This window comes from Talpa europaea (assembly GCF_964194135.1).
Source record: "Talpa europaea genome assembly, chromosome: 5".
Classification (NCBI taxonomy): domain Eukaryota; kingdom Metazoa; phylum Chordata; class Mammalia; order Eulipotyphla; family Talpidae; genus Talpa; species Talpa europaea.
The window spans coordinates 136,833,376-136,854,060 of NC_140071.1; the positions used below are offsets into that span (position 1 = coordinate 136,833,376).

General features: G+C 39.9%; 1 protein-coding gene across 6 annotated transcripts in view; it reads left to right on the top strand.

The window, feature by feature from the left end:
- Nucleotides 1–20,685, top strand: part of LDB2 (LIM domain binding 2) — a gene marked incomplete at both ends in the record, with an annotated part of 315,239 nt that overhangs the window by 228,482 nt on the left and 66,072 nt on the right. For all 6 annotated transcript variants that reach the window (XM_084233698.1, XM_084233699.1, XM_084233700.1 and 3 more), the window contains one exon: nucleotides 17,834–18,006. In XM_084233698.1, coding sequence (XP_084089824.1) covers nucleotides 17,834–18,006 — 173 coding nt within the window. The remainder of the gene's footprint in view (nucleotides 1–17,833; nucleotides 18,007–20,685) is intronic.

The window sequence follows — 20,685 nt, forward strand, 5'->3', positions numbered from 1 at the left end:
CCATTTACAAAATCACAGATTTTAGGATAATTACTTTTCTTTATGACTTTGTTTCTGTGGAGGTTTTGATTGAGTCCCTGAAAGTATACAAGTGACTCTTTTTGCACAGAAATTGAATGTTTTCCCTATTAACACATATTTTCACCCCACACCAGCTCCATAAAATTCCTGCTCAGTTCCTCAGTGATTTGATAGTCGTATTGACAGAGCACACAGAGCATTACCAGAATGTTAACAAGCAAAAAAATCTTAGACATTTATAGCCGGGAAATATTTAAATCCAGATCTGTTCCTGCCCCACTCAAACCTTTTAATAACATCTGTCTGCAGACAAAGCACAAGCTGGATCCTCAAGCTTTTCATTTAAAACTGCCAAATGAAGTTAGTCAATGGCTGTTATTCTTCTCGCTATCATGTCTTTAATCCCTAAGGCCTTATAAAGACTCGAGGCGCCAAGGGTGTGCAGTGGAAAGTGTTGAAGCCACTGCCCATGACTTGAACCACCTCCTTATCTCAGTGATTTGTGACTCGTACCCATCCTGACTTTCTTTCTTTAAGCATCTGTCTGATTCATTTATGTCATTCAGCCAATACTTAACTGAATGACTCCTATGTGTCAGACACTCATAGCCTTTGCTTTTCTCTTTATTTGCTCCCCTTGAAATACATAATCCAATCTGTGGTTTCTCTGAGTCTAAATAAGCCTTCACTGTTGGTTCTTCAGCGGATACCTGGCCCACTCATCTAGAAAATCAAAGTAGCCTTCCCTATCAAAAAGCAAGTTTCACTGTTCCACTGATTATCTCTTGGCTGTATGAGCAAAAGAAAATAGTCATTGAAGGAAGAAGCAGGAGTCTCTTTGTACAGATTTTTTTTATCCACATACCTAGCAGCCGTCATCTGTCTTTATTTCACAGTGCTTGTACTGTTTGGAATATGATTCTTAATCTAGGAAAAATTCCCACTATAGTGCTTTTGAAAACATCTGTATAAATTTCCATATTTACTCAGAGTATATCTGTTAGAGCTGAAATCCTCTCCAGCTTGTCTCTATGATTACTCGGCACACAGGTCATCTTTGTCTTCCTCGCAACATGCATCTTCCAGTATCCAGTAGGACTCACTCCATCCATCCATCCATCCATCCATCCATCCATCCATCCATCCATCCATCCACATCCATCTAGTCAATCATCCCATTGTGAAGCTTTATTAAACCTTATTCTAGACACTGAGATTAAAACTAAAGTGATGACTGTTCTGATCCTTGAGATGTTCACATTGCAAGATATATTGGAAACTGCAGAAGTCTAGGTGGACTAAAGAGTTTGGAAATCTAAACCCGGACCCAGGGCAGTTGGCTTTTATCATTGAATCAGTTGTCATGACATCAGAGACAGTCTGTCGTAAGTCTAGAAACTTGTATCGGTCCTCTGTCCTGAAATCCTGTCTTGTAATCTGCTGTCTTCACTCTGAAATGCAACATGATGATATGCACATAGTAGGTGTGTGAGAAGCATTTCTGAAATTGAACTGAATTGGAATGTTTGCTACCTGCCAACAATTCATCAGTGATTTTGAGATTGCAATAAATGATATCTTTTAACCCTTAAGTTCTGAACCATTGGAGAAATTAAAGAGATGGCAGATGTAAAAGACCATTTATAATTTTGATACAAATAGTCCTTGGAGAAGATGACTTATATCTGCAGGCACATGGCTCTGCTGATGCTAAATCCAAAACAAACAGACTTGCCACTCAGCTTCCAGCCAGCTCGCTCCTCCCTACGACCAGAACTGCCTGAGGAGAAGCTGTGTGAACACACATCCCCCAAAGCTTGGATCCAAGAAAAGGGAGAAAAAGGGGCAGGCTACACATACCCAGTTCCTCCTGCTCAACGGTCAGCTCACTGATAGATTTCATCACTGTTTTCACTCCTCCACCCCCGGCGAAGTCCATGAAGAGGCAGAAGGAGGTGAGGACTCCCATCCGGATGGGATTCCTCCACAAGGAAGTGCCCTCAGGAGACTAGAACATTCCTTGACAGCACCAATTTCTCTGTTGACTTGGAACATGTCCCTTACCTAGTCCCGGTTAGTGTTCTTCCTATTTTGGTGACTTGTTCTTGGTTTTACCTTCCATTTCAGCTGAGTCTTTTCATTGTAGTCACTTAGAACTTAAACTCTTTTTGCCTGATTTCTGTACCTCCATATAGGTTCATTCCTCTTTCTGGACCATAGCTGCCTCGTTGGCCCCATCTACCTGGTCAGCACTGTCTTCCAGTGGGTAAAGACTCAATGTGATATGCGAGAATTTTAATTATTTGGCAATTGTGCCAGGTGCTGTCCTTGGACATTCATGATAGAGAGACGATCGAGAGGGACCTGGTCCCCTTCCTGCCAGAAATTCTGAATAACGGACTAGAGAGAGGACTCAATGCAGATCATTCTTCGAATAGAGAAAGCAGTACCTCTAATACATACCAGACCCTCCCCATATTAACTACAGATATGAAAATAAGCATTTACAATTCTTTCAATATTTTTAAAGGGCTGGAGAAATGGTTATTCGTAATGTTTTCATCTACTACTTTCATTTTTTTCTTTTTAAATTTTCTCTACCATTAACTTCTCTGGCTAAAGAAGGAAAAAAGAGTAAAAATGCTCTAAAGTTCTATGCAGCTAGCGGAAAAAAAATCAAAGATATTCACCAGCAGCTTGCAAAAACAAGAGGGAGTTCTGGGGCTTATAAAACATATGCTTGACAACTGATATTATCCACTGGCGAGATATTGTTCATATCTCCACAGCCTGAAATTGCACGAATGATCACCCTGGTTATCAATTCATACAAGCTCACAATGGCCTGGTGGCTCCGGGAATTACCTCCTTGGATTGCAGCAAATCCCTCATCTCCAACAAATTCATCATGCAAAGTCCCCACTATAATGAACCTTGGGTAATGCTCAGTGCTCAATTGTATTTTAACACGTTAAGTGGAGTGTGGGTAGTCTCAGAAATAGAACAGTTAGGCAGTGTTAGAAAAGGGACTTCACCCATCAAGTCTGTTTCCCGGCCGTTATCTCACCACATGGCCCCACAGCTGTCTGGCTGTGTGAGATGGAAGTGCTCCTTGTCCTCCCAGCTGAATTACCTCGAGGGACGTCCTCAACAGTGGCATCGTGTCTAGATCAGGGCCTGCACGCTGGCCGAGTCGGCAGGCTCGGTCTGGCGGAGAGGCCCTCAGCGCAGTGTTAGCTGCCGGTGACGGTAGGAGAACGTTTTATTTGGTTTTGGTTTTCTGTGAAGTCCAGGCATCCTCTTGGCACCCCATCACAGAGGAACTCTGTTGTGATTGCTGCAGGCTGTGAGGTCCTGCACCCCAGCACCCCATACCATGTCATCTCTGTCCAGTCACACATACTAGAACCTAAAGCAAAACTTTTGCCGCCACAGCTCAGCAACTGCACATGTGAACATTTGCGTGCACGCATGGACAGGCATAGGCTGCACATGTTCCCAGGATGCTCATGTTCTCAGAAGATTGTTACCGGGTGCTGAGTGTGCAGAGAAGCTTTGTGCGAAACCGGGTGGCTATGGTGCCTGCGCTCACAGTGCCCACGCACTAAGAGGTCATTGCACAATTCCAATAGAGCAGAGTGTCTCCGATACCGTCTGGACATCACCTGCTTCCAAAGCACCTGGTCTGCTTGTTAGAAGTGCCAGACCCTGGCCCCTTCCTACTCCTACCAAAATAGGGGCTTTGGGGGGCCAGGCTTGGAAACCTCTTTTTCAGCATGCTCCCCGGGTATATTCTCTTTGAGAACCACCGTTGTGTTTAAATATTGTAATAGGAAGTGCAGTTGTCTGTGGGATTTGTGAGAAATAACCTGCTGGGCCTGCGGGGTCGGAGAAGGAGCCCCAGAAGGTGAAGCTCCTGAGGAGGAAGCTAGGGAAGGGCAAGAGTTACCCCAAAAAATGAAGGGAGAAAGAAGCATCTTTCTGACGCTTGTCCAGCAATGGAAAACCAGAGAGACTGTGGGCAGTTATTTCAAAACACACCCTCCCCCTCCGTAGTCACCAAGGGATTCCAAAGAAGTCCCAGCAGTCGGTGCTTCCGCCATCACTTATGCTTCCAGTTGCACAGAAGAAAAGGTTCTCCTTGGCATCCAGATAAGCTGATACTTTTACTCCCCTTCCTACATTAACTTCTTGGCAATACTGAAACTTGGATTGGTATTTGGACGTACTGTAGGGTCCAGACCTGAGATCTAGAACCTTCCATGTGGTACTGTTAGGGACACTGGATCCTAACACCAGGCGCAGTGGCCACCCACCGGTGGAGGGGATGATCCCAGGTTTCCTCCAGAGAACGCAGAACATCCTGAGAGTGAAACCTCAAACACCTACACACCGACGGTCCATTTCTCTGCCCGGCGCGACCTGCTTCTTAATTTCATGTTTGTTCAGGATCCAGCTTACTGGGGTCAATTAAAGTCAGGAAGAGATGTCGGCTTGATTTAGTAAAATTGGATTCTTTGTCTGCGTTGGGTTTATCTCCTTGGGCTGGCTTGTCATTTGAATTTTATGTTTTTGTCCTTATTTCTTCCGACCATTTTTTGTTCCCCAGGAAGGGTTTTTCAGTGTTCTGCTCGCTCTATCTGTGTGCAAGGAAGGTGTTTGTTTCTATAAAGTGCCTGTCCTGTCTGATCTCCATCATCTTTATGGTCTTGCATCCTGTCAGTGCGGCTCATGTCTGGCTGTGGTTTGTTATGTTTTGACAGGAGTTTGTTATAAAACTGGGAATCACGTCTCTGGCTTTGCCTTTCAAACTTTGTTCTTTACGGTAGCCATAAACCCAGGCTGCTAAAATGTTCCCTCAGAGGAGGGGGTGAAATTCTGATAACAATAGCCTTGGGGGAGACGGGAGCAGGGGGGAGAGGGAGAGAGAATTTTGAAGAGATGTACTAGCAGGGTACAGACTAGCAGCATGCTACTACACATGCAAAACACAAAAAGAATGCATACTTTCCAAAGATTTAGGGAAATAAAAACAGTTAAGAGGATATACCTAGAGCACCCTGCCCGGCTATTTTTAATCTCTGGAATCTTAGATAAGTCGGGAACTACAGGTCAATGCATGAAATTGGTCCTAGTTTGCTAGAAGGGGAAAAAGATGGGGTGAGGGCGTGCACTACTCTGGAACCTCCAAAGCAGCTAGCTTGCAAGTTCATTAATGCAAACGCTTCGAATTAACTTGCTTTTCTGTGTAGCTGGTTGAATGCAGACAAGACTCTTGTGACCCTTGCTGGGTGTCTGCTTCAACCTTGTTCTTGCTCCTGGTAAGCAGATATGGACACTCCTCAGGCCCTGCCTCTGTGTCCCTAGAGAACAGATCAGTGAGCCCTGCTTGCCCCCCCCCCGCCCCCCGAGCTTGGTGAGACACTCACTGTACTTTTTCGATTCATCCTCAACGTTCTAGAAGAAAAGTAATATTATCCCTATGTAACTAGTATATGACCAGCCTCTTGGTATGGGAGAAGGGGAGCTAATAGGAACAAGGTGTTCATTCCTGTTCACGGTTCTAAACTCGACCCCCCATCGTGACCCAGAGGGTGTCTGTCCTTCTGTCTCATTCCACAGTGTTTCCTTCTCTTCCCCAGGCTGACTCTTCTCTCACAGTGAGAAAAAGGGAATAGGAAGAGCACCCTGCTCGCTTGAGAGCAGTCTGGGGACTGTCACTTATGCAGGCCCAGGACTGTGCTCCAGATTTCCTCGCCCCGGGACATTGCCAAAGGTGCCATCCCTGACACAGCAGATGCCTCTGGTCCCAAACGCAGCCCCAGGGCAGCCCAAGTCACTCCCCCAAGCAAGGTTTCTCCTGGCTCCTGGCCTACCTACACCTGCTGGCATGGGCCATCTCCCCACGCTCCCCATGCTGACCTCCCACTCCCTCTGCTTCCCCACACACTTCCTCCCAAGGCCTCTGCTTGACCACATGGCCACCCTTGCTCCTATTTGTCTCCCTTCTCCTGCCTCTCTTTCTAGCTTTTATTCATTGTGTAATCCATGTCATTTAATCCTCATGGCAAGCTAATAAGCATTATAATAAATTAACTATCATCATGATGTACGAGTGACCAGTGCGAAGTTCAGCCATTCAGTAAATATTTATTGCATGCCTACTATGTGCCCCATGTTGCTCTGGGCTGTAAGAATCCAGTTGTGCCCCTCCCTGCTGCCTTAGCTATGATTTTTGCTTTCTTCAAGATCAGTTATCCATGGTCAACCATGACTTGAAAATGTTATATATAATATTTGGAGAGAGAAAAAAGACATATTCACAAAACTTTTACTACAGCCTATTGTCACAACTGCTCTATTTTATCAGATATTGTTGATCACCTCTTTCTGTGACTGACTTAGAGGTTTAGCATATTGGTAGATGCTGTATGTATAGGGAAGAACAGTGTCTACAGGGCTAGGCTGTTTCTGCTATTTCAGGCATTACTGGGGGTCTTGGAACATGTGCCCTGTAGATAAAAGGGTCCGTTATGTAGCCAGGAGCAGACACAGTTTCTCCCTTCTTGGAATTTGTATTCTTGGTGGCTGGGGGGAGCAGGTAATATACAAATATAATAGAAGTAGCGAACAATATTATGAAGAAACTTAATCAGGTGGGGGGTAGAGTTGGCTCGAGGGGAGAACGTTTGCCCTGGATGCTTTCCTGTGCTCTGCATAACATCCTGCACAGGTGGTGGGTGGCACTGCCCTCTCCTATCCACAGACAGATCAGAAGCCTGAGGTGGAGTGGTCCAGACACTTCCCTGAGGTTATGCAGCTGCTACCAGGCAGAACTGAGAACCCAGAACAGCACCCCCTCCTGGAAGGAGGTCAGGCCTGGGAGGGAGAGGACCAGCAGGTCCCTGGGCCTTGCTAGCAGTTCTTAACAGAGACAGGAGAGAGAGGCCTCTGAGCTGTGCCCAACCCGATGCAGTAGCCTGACCCACACTCGTGCGGTGCAGATGCCTGGTGCATGTCACCTCCCAATAAGAGAGTCCCCTCTCCTCCTGGGGACAAAAGGGTGCAGACAGAGGCTGCAAGTGACAGGTGTAGGAGCCACAGCACCCCCTGAAGGTGATGGGGCAGCCCCAGGACCAGCTTCTCAGACAGTGGGGAGGGACAGGCTCTGTGTGGAACCAGGAGCGCTGGGGGCAGGTAGTTGTCCTGATACCAAAGCTCAGGCAAAGCAGCCCCACGCAGATCGCATGCCAGAGCCAATGGCTGCCTTCTCTGCCAAAACCCTCAGGTTGTTCAGAAAACCTGCGCACAGAATGTCAGAGTCCAACAACTGGCTCTCACGTGGTTTTATCACTTGGGTGGGTGTGGTTACGTTGTTAAATCCCACCTCCAGGAAACCTATGCAGCATTTAAGTCACTGTTGAATCTTTGTTCCTTTTCTTGTGGATACAATTGAAGGGTCAGAAGCACAGCCCCCCACAGACCCCCACGGAATGCAAACCTGACCCTTCTAACTTCTCATTCCCAGGATTTTCACTTCCCCGTAAAGTGCCCTGGAATGCTGGCTGGGTGCAGAGGGGGGCTGCCCTCCCTCCCTCCTTCCCTCTCCCTCTGCTCCCCACTCTTTTAGGGGTGCTTTTGTTTATGGAGTATATGTCTATGAATGATGCAAACAGACACAATAAGGAAAAAACTCCTTCAACAAACTAAGTAGGCGCAGATGGGACTTTTTTTTTTTTAACTTGCAAAACTCAAAATTTAATCCCCAATGAGGCTTCAAAATCATTAGCCTCCTATCATTAATTATCTGAACTGGAACATTCCGATGTGAAATTTCCACATAGGGCAACCCTAAAACCCCTTTCATCTCGGGGCGTCTGGGTTCTGCAGCCCTGAGCTGTGAACGTAGCTTTACGGTGCATGAGGACCAGGTGCTCAGGACCCGTGAGGCTGGCAGGCTGCACCGCACACGTGCCAAGCCCACTTGCCAAACACCTCATAAGCAGCTATTTACATCACAAATGTGCTGTGATACTGAAATGATCGAGGCATGTGCCTTGCCTTCAGGGAACTGCAGTCACAGAAGGAAAAACCTTGAAGTGGGCGATTACATTGTAGCCGGGTGAGTCCCCCCCCCACCCCCTGCCTATAACAGGTGAGCCCCTGTTGGTGCTGATAATGGGGGCGTCCCTCCCAGGCATCGCCACCCATACACAGTGGGGTCTCACGGTTCTGTGCAGTTCCGCACACCCGGGCTCTGCATTACAGGCTGTCATAGCATGTTATCACTGCCTGCTGAATAGGTGACCATTCCATCCCCACTTGACAGATGGAGAAACTGGGGTTCAAAGAGTGTAGGTCACTAGTTCAAGGTCACAGAATAAATGGTACCGCTGGCACATAAGTCCAGAATGTTCAGGGTATCACCTGAGTTCACTATAAACTAATTTAAGGGTGATGTTAATGAGGAGAGAAGTGGAAAACTCCAAGGAAAGTGGGGTGCACTGCCAGCAGACATACTGCTTGGCTGAGATTTGAGGATGACTATAAGGTGGGGTGTTAGTGGGGGTGGTGGGATAAGGACACCCCGCAGAGAGGCCAAGGAACCAAGATTCTGAGGCTGCATTGCATGGAAATCACTAAAAAGTGGTTAAGAGCAAAATGGAGTTATTTTAATGCAGTGTTTTAGTTTGTTATTTTAATTCTACAAACCTTCTTGTGACTTCAAAATCCATTTCCAAGGGTCGTGCTTTAGAACCTTCTATTTTAGGGACCATTGAGCACCTTCAAGGTCATCGCTGGTAGAGTATTCAGGCTGGGGAAGACCCATTTTATCCAAGTCAGCCTCTGCGTACAGAGAGAAAATCTCCTACCACTCCTGGCATACTCAAGGTTGTGAGCCCTGGTTTCTATTAAGTGTGAAATCACACACATATGTCTGTTTCTCCGGTAACATTTCTCTAACCCAGTTGAATTGTGCTGATATTAAAACACAAAATTGAATGACTTGTGATGTCCCTGTGGGTTTGTGTTTGAGGAGGCCCAATAAATCATATTGAAATAATTTCATAAGAATTCTTGAAGTTTGGCACTTTTGAAAAATCAAGGAATGAAATTTTCTCACTTCCCTAGTGTGAAGCAGGTTTTTTGTTGTTTTTGTTGTTGTTGTTGTTTTTCCTTTATCCAAAGAAATGGGTTTTGGTTGAAAAATTTCAGGAAACTGCAAACCCTCTGAAAACATCAAGTGTGGCTGATTCACTTAGAGCAATGACCACATGAGCTGGATATATAGAATGAAACACTTAATTCATCATCCCATGTAGATAAAGCTTGAAATTCTTGCAGGCTATGCTTTGTGAGGGCCATGCCTTAAAATTTTAATGGCAGAAAATAGAAAATATGGCACCATTAAGAACCAGCAGAGTGTGGGAAAAACCTGCACCAGCACTGGTGAGAATAATGCAGTCACAGCACTTATGGGGCCGTGGCTTGTATCTAGTTAAATAAAATAGAATTTTTCCTTTTTCAGTATCTACCTTGTTGGAAAAAAATGAAAAGCATGTGTGTGCCTCAATATGGGAAAGTCTAAATAACCTGTGAAGTAGCTGCACTCTGGATTATGAGATAGAGATGAAATTCAATGAATCTTAGAGGTAAAAAAATGTGTTCTTGAGTGAGAAAATAAGTTACTTATAGACAAATTTTAGTATTATATCTTTTCTGTAAAAACAACCCCAAATAAAAGAAGATCCACTCGCACATGAAGATGATGGGTTATTCATGAACATGAAGATGAACGTGCAATTGAACAATTGAAGATTTCATAACATATTGATAACAGAGGTGACATAGGACTGGTGAAGTCTCCGACATTAGTAGGTACAGGGTGGTCCAGGGAACGTGTGACTTATTATTACTTATTAACCCATACTGCTTCAAGAAATAAGCCTTGATATTATACAATAGGAAAAGGTTTGGGAGTTTTTTGTTTTTGTTTTGTTTTTTTCTGTAGAGTCTAAATGGATTTCCCTGATATATGGCAGCTCTCTTCCTGGTGATGACTCAGGAATCCAGGCTCTTCCTATCACCTGGCCCCTCCTTCCAGGTGGGAAGCCGTGGAATCCCCTGTGGGATGTGCAGTATCAGGCTGTAATGGGTGGGGAAGAGTGTGACAATTACATGGAACATCATGCCTGAAAGTCAGATTTCCTTTCTTTGTGTCTACCAGGTTAAAAAAAAAAAAAAAAAGAGCTATGCGCAAAGTCCTTTGGACATTGATTGCAGCTCCCTCCCATGGCTGCATCCCACTGAGAGGGAGTTTAGGAAGGGAGATCTAGTTCAATGCCTAGAAAAAGAAATCAGACTTGGTAACAATGAGTTTCTGCACAATAGTGTGTTCATTTTTTTGCAGTGTATTAATTATGTAATTGAAAATTATTAAAAATGAAATCCAGGCATAGAAGTAAACCAGTGTTGGTTGATTAAAAACAACAAGTGTTCTGCTTTATCCCACCCCGGTTCTCAGGAGTCGTGCAGCTTAACTTTTCTGGCCACTGCATTCTTGTCTTGTAAAATGAGGGTGTGGAATATAATCAGGGATAACCTAATTACATTTATTGAATTATTGTTAGTGTTTTGTAGTATATTTTTTCCACATATGTTAAGTGCTATTCATAATCACTAATCAGGAGCTAATCAGTATTACCATGAGTTGAGTTCATTCCTACTCAAATCAGAGAAACATGCTAAATGTTCTTTTTTTAATGATTATTTTAATACAGAACTAGTCAGGGGTGCATTTTAAGATCATCAGAAAATGCTCCTGGGAATCACCGGACTAGGCTGGAAAACCTTACCTCACTCTATCATTTTAACGTAGCATTTAGGATACTCCCTCGTGTAAAACTTGCCTTCCTGCATATTTGTTAAAGTAATGAATGAATTCATCAAATGAATTTAAGCAAAACTTTATATGAAAACGTGGGTGTGGGTGTGTATACAACAGAGTGTAAGATTCATACTAAGAGAACAAAAATTATTCAATAATTGAAAATACATCAATAGATAACTTTCTAAAGGAAATTGGACCATCAGCTCAATAGTCACTGAAAAGGCATCTGATTAAATTTAATATCCATCAGGATTAAAAGGAAAAAATCATAAAAACGAGGATTAGAAGAGTAATTTGTTTTTCTTTCCAATAATAAGTAACCTGATCTCAAATCGACATGTAATCCTTCCTTTAATCCACAAGACAGTCCCCCCAAAAAATCAGGAAAAAATATTTTATCTCTTATTTTCTGGAAGTTCTAGTCTAACCATTAGAATAAAACAACAAATTAATAGCATAGATACAATGGAAAGAAAGAAAAGAACACAATTATCAATATGTGGGAATGACTTTTTCACCTAGAAAACTCAAAATAATCTTCCTCAAAGTTGTTAGAACTAATAAGAACATTCAGTTAAGTGTTTGGATTACAAATAGAAATAATGAAAAAAATGACATTAACCATTCAGGATAGCTAAAATATTTAAGAATTATCTTTAAAAGAAGTGTTACCTATGTGCTGAAAAATGATAGAATTCTTTTGAGATAGAATTAAAAACTTAAACAAGTGGGACAAACATTTCATGTTTTTGTGGGAAGACGGTATTTTAAATATATCAACACTTGTAGTCAATTTAATTTAATGTAAATCATCTTCCTCCATTTATTTTTATAATTTAACAAAATTATATTAAAGCTCATCTTGAAGTATAAATGGAACAAAATTATGTTGGAATAAAGGTAACAGAGAGGGCAGAAATAAACCTACCAAATATAAACTGCACTGTAAGTTCAGAAGACTAGAAGAAGGTACTGTCACAAGGAGAGAGTGTGCATGCTATCCTATGTATAGGAGTAGCTTATTCAGACAAGACCCTCTAAGGTATAAGTTCATGCTGTCTCCTCGGGCAGAAGCACAAAAGGTGGTATACAAATATACTCCATGATCCCTAACCCATGCTGTTCCCTCCACCAGGTCCACCTTCTTCCCCGACCCCTACATCTCACTGCTGTCTATTCAACCTTAGTACAGGTGCTTCTCTCACACTTTTCTGTCTCCCTACTGACTCTGCACCATGTCCATGACGCATCAGGAACTACAGACTTGTTATAAGTCAATAAAGAATTTCAATTTCAGGGCCTCCCTGGTGGCACACAGGGTTAAGCACCACACTATGAAGCAATCTGCAGCCACTGCAGAATGAGTTCAATACTCCCGCTGGCCAGGGAGCAACCCACATGGTGCAGCAGACCTTTCCTGACTTGCCCACTGCTCCCCTCTATAGTGTATTTCAGTCGATCTGCCTGTTCTGTTCCCCTCTCTCTCTCTGGTGAATCCTCTCACCACCACCCCCATCTCTGGCCTGTACCCAAGCTCTTGTATGCATAAATAAATAAATCTTAAAAAAAGAATTTCAATTTCATATGCACATACCTTGCTTTTCTCTAATTAATAAATGAAGAGCTCTAAGAATTGCTTAGTGGAAAATTACCTGTGAACAGAAATCCCTCAGTCAACGTTTTTCTCCAGCACCTAGTGTGGCTGGTCTCAGTAAAGTTATCAAAAATTTAGTAAGTAGAAAATGAAAGAAACAATGCCTATTCCTTTTCTAGGAGGACTGAAATTTTTTATAGAGTTTTGGAACACTGTTGAGGGACATTTAAGAACAGAGTTAAGTCCACAAGATCTTATCATTGCTTAAACTTCCAATACTGCCTCATTGCACTAAGAGTAAGATGCAAGTCTTTGTCATGGCTTAGAAGGCTCCACATAATCTGGCCTGCTTCTTTCTCAAAGTTCGTCTCATCTTGCTCTCCTGGATTGTGGTCCTTTTTTCTGATACTGAGACACAAACTCATTAAGTCCAACCCATTCCTCTCATTCACCTAGACTCAGTTCCAACATCATCTACTCACTCAGCCTTTCAAGCTGATGCAGCTAAACTAGCCTGCCTTTGCTCGCCACCTAGTTTATTCTATCTCCCCACCTGTCTGCTGTTTCTTTCCAGCACCTACAACTATGTGAGGCAGGTCGAAGATTCTAGTAAGTATGTATTAAGTAAAGGAATCTTTGAAATACTGAGAGGAGATATTTAAGTGAAGTGGCTATTGGTTGAGAAAAAAAGAAAAATGTCCAGTAGAATAAAAGTGACATCAATTTATGCAAGTTGAGTTAGTTTGACTTGCCCTTCTTTTACCAGGTTAAAGGAATCTGCCTTAAACACATGTCACCCCCACCAAATTTTGATCATGTTTCTTATCCTTTGTTTTGGCTATTTATAATGGCTACTTTTCATAAATGAAATCATCAGTTTTGTTCATTTCACTACGAGGAGCCTCTGTATTTACATGTTAGCATAGTATGTTCATTGATTTCGGAATAGAGATAAGTCTAAAGTTTAATGGATCTTTGCGCTTATTTGGTACCTCAATACTGGAATTTCCATTTGGATTTCTGAGGTACTGCTGCTTTAGAGCAATTATATTGAAACAACCAATTTACCTATTATCACATTTACAAATGTTTTTAGAATCAAAGTAATCAAATATTTTATCATAATTAACTTTGCCTGATAATTTGTATGGTTATATGGCTTTCTCTTTCCAAGGAGGAGAGACTAATTAGCTAACTAATTTCCAAGTTAACTGGTACTAGTGCATTGTTAGTTATCAAAACTTCCTCTTATTCCACATTTTAAACAGGGTTCTCAATGTCTATTTTGAAGTGAATTTTACTTGAAAGGTAGAAATTACAGGCATTTAGAATACTAAGTGATGGCCCCAAATCAAAAGATCTTCCATAGACAATGGTTTCTTAAAGAACTTAAAAAACATCAGAGCTCTTCAGATCCAAGTATTGGAATTGCAGTTTGGCAAGAGTATTCACCAAGAAGTGAGTGTCACACCTGGTAAACTCTCAGTGATTTAGAGTTTCTGAAGATGAGGAGCAATTGGTGCATTGATTTACCCAGCAGTATTGGAGTATGAATAGTATTTCACCACAACCTCACCAGGTTTATGTTTTAACCTTTTAATTATTATTTTAATTTGCATTTTGATTACTAGTTGAATATTTTCTCACAATTGTTTTCTTTACATGAATTGCCTTATAAATATTCTTAAGAATTTAAGAAAAGCATTTCATTACGAATAGAGATGATATGCTCAAAAAGGCAGGTGCCTACTAGTTTATATCTTCTCAAATGATTGAGAGTTCCCTCTCGTACCATTTGGTTTCTAAGTATGTGTATGAATGGGTGGGAGGGAGTCAACTAATATCTACCTATATCCTATTGATATCCTAATATCTGCAAGTGACACCTACAAGAAAAGATAAAATTTGGATCCTGCCTCTTCAACAGCATCAGTGAACAACTCCCATGACAAGAAATTCTGAGGAGCCGGGGTCAGTGGTTGGCAACACAAGAGAAAATTCCCTAAAACTGGAATTCAGAGACTCAAGTCCATATTAGTTATGAATACATTTTTAGCTCTTTCTGGAATAATCATGTTTATCTACAAGGAGAATACTATTTAGACATTTTTTACAACTACTTCAGGCTCTTGAATAATTTAGTCTGTGATTTTCTTTTCTTTTTCATAAATACATAAATAAATAATATAAGCTGTATTCCACTCATCTGACTGCCCAGCAAATCTTCCTGTGCTCTCTTGTTTGCTATAGTCCCCCTTCCCATGATCCTTTGCATTTCTGTGGTGTCTGTTGTGACTTCTCCTTCTTCATTTCTAGGTTTATTTATTTGAGTCTTCTTTTTTCTTAGTCTCGCTGCAGGCTTGTCAATTTTGTTTATCTTTTCAAAGAATGAGCTCTTGGCTTCACTGATATTTTATATTGTATTTTGGGTGTCTGCATCATTTATTTCTGCTATAATTTTTATTATTCTTTCCTTCTGATGACATTGAGTTTTGGTTGTTCTTCTTTTTCTAGGGCCTTTAGGTGTTTAAGATTTTTCTTCTTCCTTGAGGTATTTCTTATCTAAACTTTCCTCTTAGTTCCATTTTTATTGCATCTATAGTTTATAGTATTTTGTATTTTCATTTTCATTTGTCTCTAGATATTTTTTATTTGTCATTTGATTTCTCTGCTGACCCAATAATTGATCAGTAGCATATTATTTAATCTCCACATATTTGTGATTTTTCTTACTTTCTTCTTGTGATTGATTTCTAGCTTCATGTCATTTGTGATTGGAAAAGATTCTTGATATGATTTCAATCTTCATAAATTTGTTGAGACTTGTACTGTTTATTATCACATGGTCTACCCTTGAGAATGTTTCATGTGCTCTTGAGAAGAATGCTTTTTTTTTTCTGCTTTGGGATAGAATATTCTATATATCTCATTAAGTCCATCTGGTCTAATGTGACATTTAAGACCATTATTTTCTTGCTGATTTTCTGTCTGAATAATCTACCCATTGGTGTAGTTAGAGTGGTAGAGTCTCCTACTTTTATGGTCTTGTTGTAACTGTCTTCTATTAGTTCTATTAAAATTTGCTTTATATATTTTGGTGCTCCTATGTTGGTGCATATATATTTTAATATTTATTATTAAATGTGTTTACTGCCTTATCTTTATATAATGTCCACTTTTTTCTCTTATGACCCTTATTGGCTGAAAGTCCATTGTGTTTACTGCCTTATAGCTTTATATAATATTCACTTTTTTCTCTTATGACCCTTATTGGCTGGAAGTCCATTTTATATAATACAAGTGTGACTGTTGCAACTTTCTTTTGGTTATTATTATCTTGGAATATACTCATCCTCATCACTTTGAGTCTGTATTTGTCCTTAGAACTGTACTAAGCCTCCTGAAGTTAGAGTTTATTTGTTTTAATCTATCTAGCACTTCTATGCCTCTTGATTGGTGGGTTTGGTTTATTTACATTTAGGGTGATTACTGATTGCAGTAACCTTTTTAATATGACAATTCTTTGGATATTGTGGTGAAATATTTTCACTCTACATTTACATTTTTATAGTTTGCAATTATTCTCTACAGTACCGATCATAAAATGTCATATTACTAGAGCTGATTTATGGTAATTAGCTTTAAGTTAGAATATTTGAAATGCTTTAAGTTAATTTTATCTGTTTAGCAACGTACAAAAAGGTTTTTTTTTTCTTTGCATTAGTAGGTTTTATTTATAACATCAGCCAAGTATATGTAAGAATATGAAGAACTCAGGTTGCTCTTATTTAAATTTTATATTTAACAAGTGAACATGCACTATTAGGCATTAGGAAGTATTTCAGAAATGTGTGTATATGGATTATTTAGGATAGAATTGCAAAAGACCCTGGAATATTTAGCATCAATCAACATTTGTTGATTATTTTACCGTAGTGAATGTGAAACAATAATAACTATTTAAATTATTCAGAGACTAGTCATCCACATCAAGGTTCTTTAGAGACCACTTCAAGAAACAGTTTGGCAGGATATTCTTTTCATATTTATTTTTTTACAAATCCATGTACAAAAGAGCTATAAATCCATATGGAATGGATTAACACTGATTCTTTTAAAATGAAATGAAATATTTAAAAAAATTCAAGTGAAGAACGTATGATCTTTTCTATTAGAACTTTCTTTGATAATTTATTTGTCTTAAATATTATTTTTGTCTTTCAGGAGGCATTATATAATAAATGTAAGAGATTTATTTAAAACCTTGAATCGTTTGAGAGTGCTTTAGTACTTTGCCTCAAAATCTGCACATAGGCAAAATTCCTGATATTATGAGTTGGGATTTTCATTGTAAGAGGATTTAAAATTTCTACTAAAGCAAGGGCTTGTTAGCTGTGCCAAAGAGTCATATATCAGAGAGACCCAGCTACTTACCAATAGCTCAAACTAAAATGGGGCAGGATAGGACAAATGGAATGAAAAAGACCAATTTGGACTGGGTGGGAGGTGTCAATTTCTCTTAAAAATAGGCCTTTTATTCTAGAAAAATACCTTAGCCAGCTCTAGAACCAGATAAAATAATCAGAATTCACATAGGTTTGGATCTTTGTATATGAAGATATATGCTCACTTTTTAAAGATCTCCACTCATTAAAGTAGTTTGAAACATAGTATTGGAAAGATCAAGTGTTTCAGTTTCTGCGGATTTGCAATTAGAGACTCAAATATTTTACCGATAAGTCAAACAATTTCGAAGAATTCATAATAATCTTTTTTCCCATACCAACCTTTTTGGGTCTCAGTCAGTCGCCTTTTTCTTGGTGTTGTTCTGAAGATCCAGCAAGAGAAAGTGAAAATACTTCACACAATTCAAATCATTAAATTATTAAAAAGCATGTTATTATTACCACCAATAATAATAATTAAAAAAATATGATTGGGTAACTGGTTTGTAAACATGCCATTGAAAAGTCCAAGTCAGCTGAATGTGTTTTATTTAAAATATGTTTACTTAAGAGGGTACTTGTGTTGTCCAAAATACTTAATGCATCAGTCTCCATTTCTTTTAAAGTATAGACTTCCAATGGACACAAAATCTGGAAAGAAGACGACTATACACACTTTTCCTGAATAGTTGGGGGTTTTATTTTATTAACTGTAACCCAAAAGGACCATGGATGCTTATAAAGAGATATTTGCTTTCTTGTGTGGTTTCTTGGGATGATTTATTTGTGTCTAGCTGGAGGTTTGGTGGTGGTCTGGGATGTGTGGGTCCAGTCCCAGTCAGGTATTTTTGTTAACGGTTTGTTTCTCTGTTTCTCTCCCAGCTATCGGCAGGACCCTCATCCCCCGTTACTTCAGCACTGTGTTTGAAGGAGGGGTGACCGACCTGTATTACATTCTGAAACACTCGAAAGAGTCATACCACAACTCATCCATCACAGTGGACTGCGACCAGTGCGCGATGGTCACCCAGCATGGAAAGCCCATGTTTACCAAGGTACAGAGTGCACCTTGAACAAGCCTTGCTCATACGGGTATTGCACAGGATGAGAATTATGGTTTTCTTTTGGAACAACGGGCTGATTTCTTACATCACAGACATATTCAGCACCATGAGGCAGTGTTTTCTGTCTGTGATCTGGCTAGATGCTGGCTGGGCACTGTTCTAAGACATGTGTGTATAATTCAGGGCACATGGAAATCAACTATGATAAAGCCTCAAAACTAAGAAGGTGGGTTCAGCTGCCTGTTAAATTCAGGTTATTATATTAGAATTTTGATTTTTATGCAAAATGTCTCTCATAGTTAAAAGGGCATCTCATGTGGTCAGTATTTGTGTTCTCTTACTAAAATGGAAAACTCTTAAAAGTTTAATTCAAATGTTTGCAAAAGGAAAAAAATCACCTCACTATAGCTAACCATGGCTAGCCTTAACTTTTAAGGGGAATGGGTAGAGGATTGGTAACATAATCTCTGAAGCAGAATTAAAGGCTCTAATAAGGATGTGAAATGAAAAGTGAACTAAAAGAACTGACTCCATATATAATACACTCTATACCTAGGATCTTTTCCATATAAGAATAATGGACATACGGAGTTTTCCTACTAGGCAGAAACCTTTCTGGAATGCTCTGACAATTCCTATATATATTCTCCCAAGTTGAAAAAAAAAAAATTAACAAGGACAAATATTTCATCACAGGATCTGGCAAATGAAAGTTTATTTTAATGAACACTATTTTGCTGCATTTGGACTAAGACATAATGTGAAACTAATTTGTAATATTAACGATAGCAGCTATCTCTTTTAGTTGAAAACAAAAATGACAACCCTCTCTTTATAGCTAAGAGTAGTTGAACTATCAGGGTTAATTGCAAAAGCCCAAATTATAAAACTGAAGATGTGTGTGTTATGCACAATTTTGCTGAAAGAATAAAAATAAGATGTTTATTATTTAAAGTATCCTTTGATCCTGTTGGAGCAGTTTGATCTTTCCATAGTGGTGAAAAAACACAGAGGCAAAGAAAATGATTATAAAATGCAAAAGCAAATCATCAAATGCCATTGATTTTATCTTATCTTGATTTTGTTAATAGACATTTTAAACGTGGGACAAGAGTTGGCTTTTTCTATTTCTCTTCCTTCCTTTTTTAACAGTTGAAAAGAGAGAAATATTGTCGCTCAAGGACATTTCCCTCTATGTGAAAGTCCATGCTGAGAAGAGGTTTCTGCTATGATCACCTGGACAATGACATTATCAGTCTAGATCTCACTTCATGTCTGAGAAGCAAGCTATCTACATAATCCTGTAGATCAGACTGAGAAATGACCCATTTCTAATGTTACAAATACTTACTTAGCACTGCAGACAAACATTTCATTGCTGCTTCATTGTTTTCTTTTGTTTTGTTTAGTGTTACTTTTAGGTAATTCAGGAGAAACACACCAATTATTTTTGCTTTAAGGGAATGGAGGGGAACTCCATGATAATAAAATACAACTTTACCATAATGAAGTAGTGTCTTCCAAACTCTCTAACCATAGAAAATAAAAATGCATTTTGAAGTAGCCCATTTATATATTTCATCAATTTCTTTCTTTCTTGGGTTCATAAATCAGCATAGTCAGTTGCTCTGAAGGTGAAGTCTATACATGTGGCCTGATTAAAATCACAGAGAATCCAGTTCTTCTGATGAATTGATAGATTGTTATTTTCATTGAAATTAAGGCACGTGGTTTTCTTCTTGTTGCCTTCTCCCTCATCCTGGACCACTCCCCTCTCTGAGGACTGAGGGTTTGTCCAGCCCCCAAGAGGGTCACCAACACAGCTGAAACTATCCTGACCTCAGCTCCTTTGGCTTAAAGTTTCAGTAATTTAGACTCCCCATCGTGGCAATCCATGCCAAGTCTTGGGATGAAGATTCCATACAGTGATGAAAAATATCACTTTCTGGAAAACATAACTCAGCTATGTGAACTTAGTCCAGATGCTAATTATGCACATTTATTTTTAGAAACTTCGAAAGGATTCTCTTTTTCTCCTTGGTGGTTATTATACTACCCAAGAATCCTTCCAGTTTTTCTTTTGTCTTTATATTAATTAAAAATAACTCATCTTTGTGTAATAAAATCATATGGCTGAAACAGTGGGCTAATATCCTCTCACTGTCACAAAGAAAATGGTTTGGAAACTGATGCTTTATTTCAAAAGGTTAAGCCACTATTAGTTCAAGGCCTTGCTCAGCTCCTCATATGTAGACAGTGTCTATAGCCCCAATTTAGACTATCAGTAAATTCTAATTCCCCAAATGGCATTTGACCCAGTGGTTTTGAGTTACTTTTATGAAAATTTGGTCAACTGGTGGATCCAAAAATGAGCCATGGCCCTAATCAACAGAAACAGTTAATATTCCTCAGGAGTCCTGAGCACATTTTGCAATTTCCTGAAGTTAGTAACATTATAGATTATGGATAAATATGTAATTAGAGTTTTAAAACACACATTATGCAGCCTTTCTTTTCTGTATTTAATTTTGAATCAAATTGAAAACAAGGCTTAATACTCAGAAGAGCAATCACCCAGGTTTTCAGAATCAAAGACCCTCAAATTACATTTGAGGGTGTGAATCTGGCAGATGCTGAGACGGGTCCTGTGTGGAGTACACGTGGGTTACT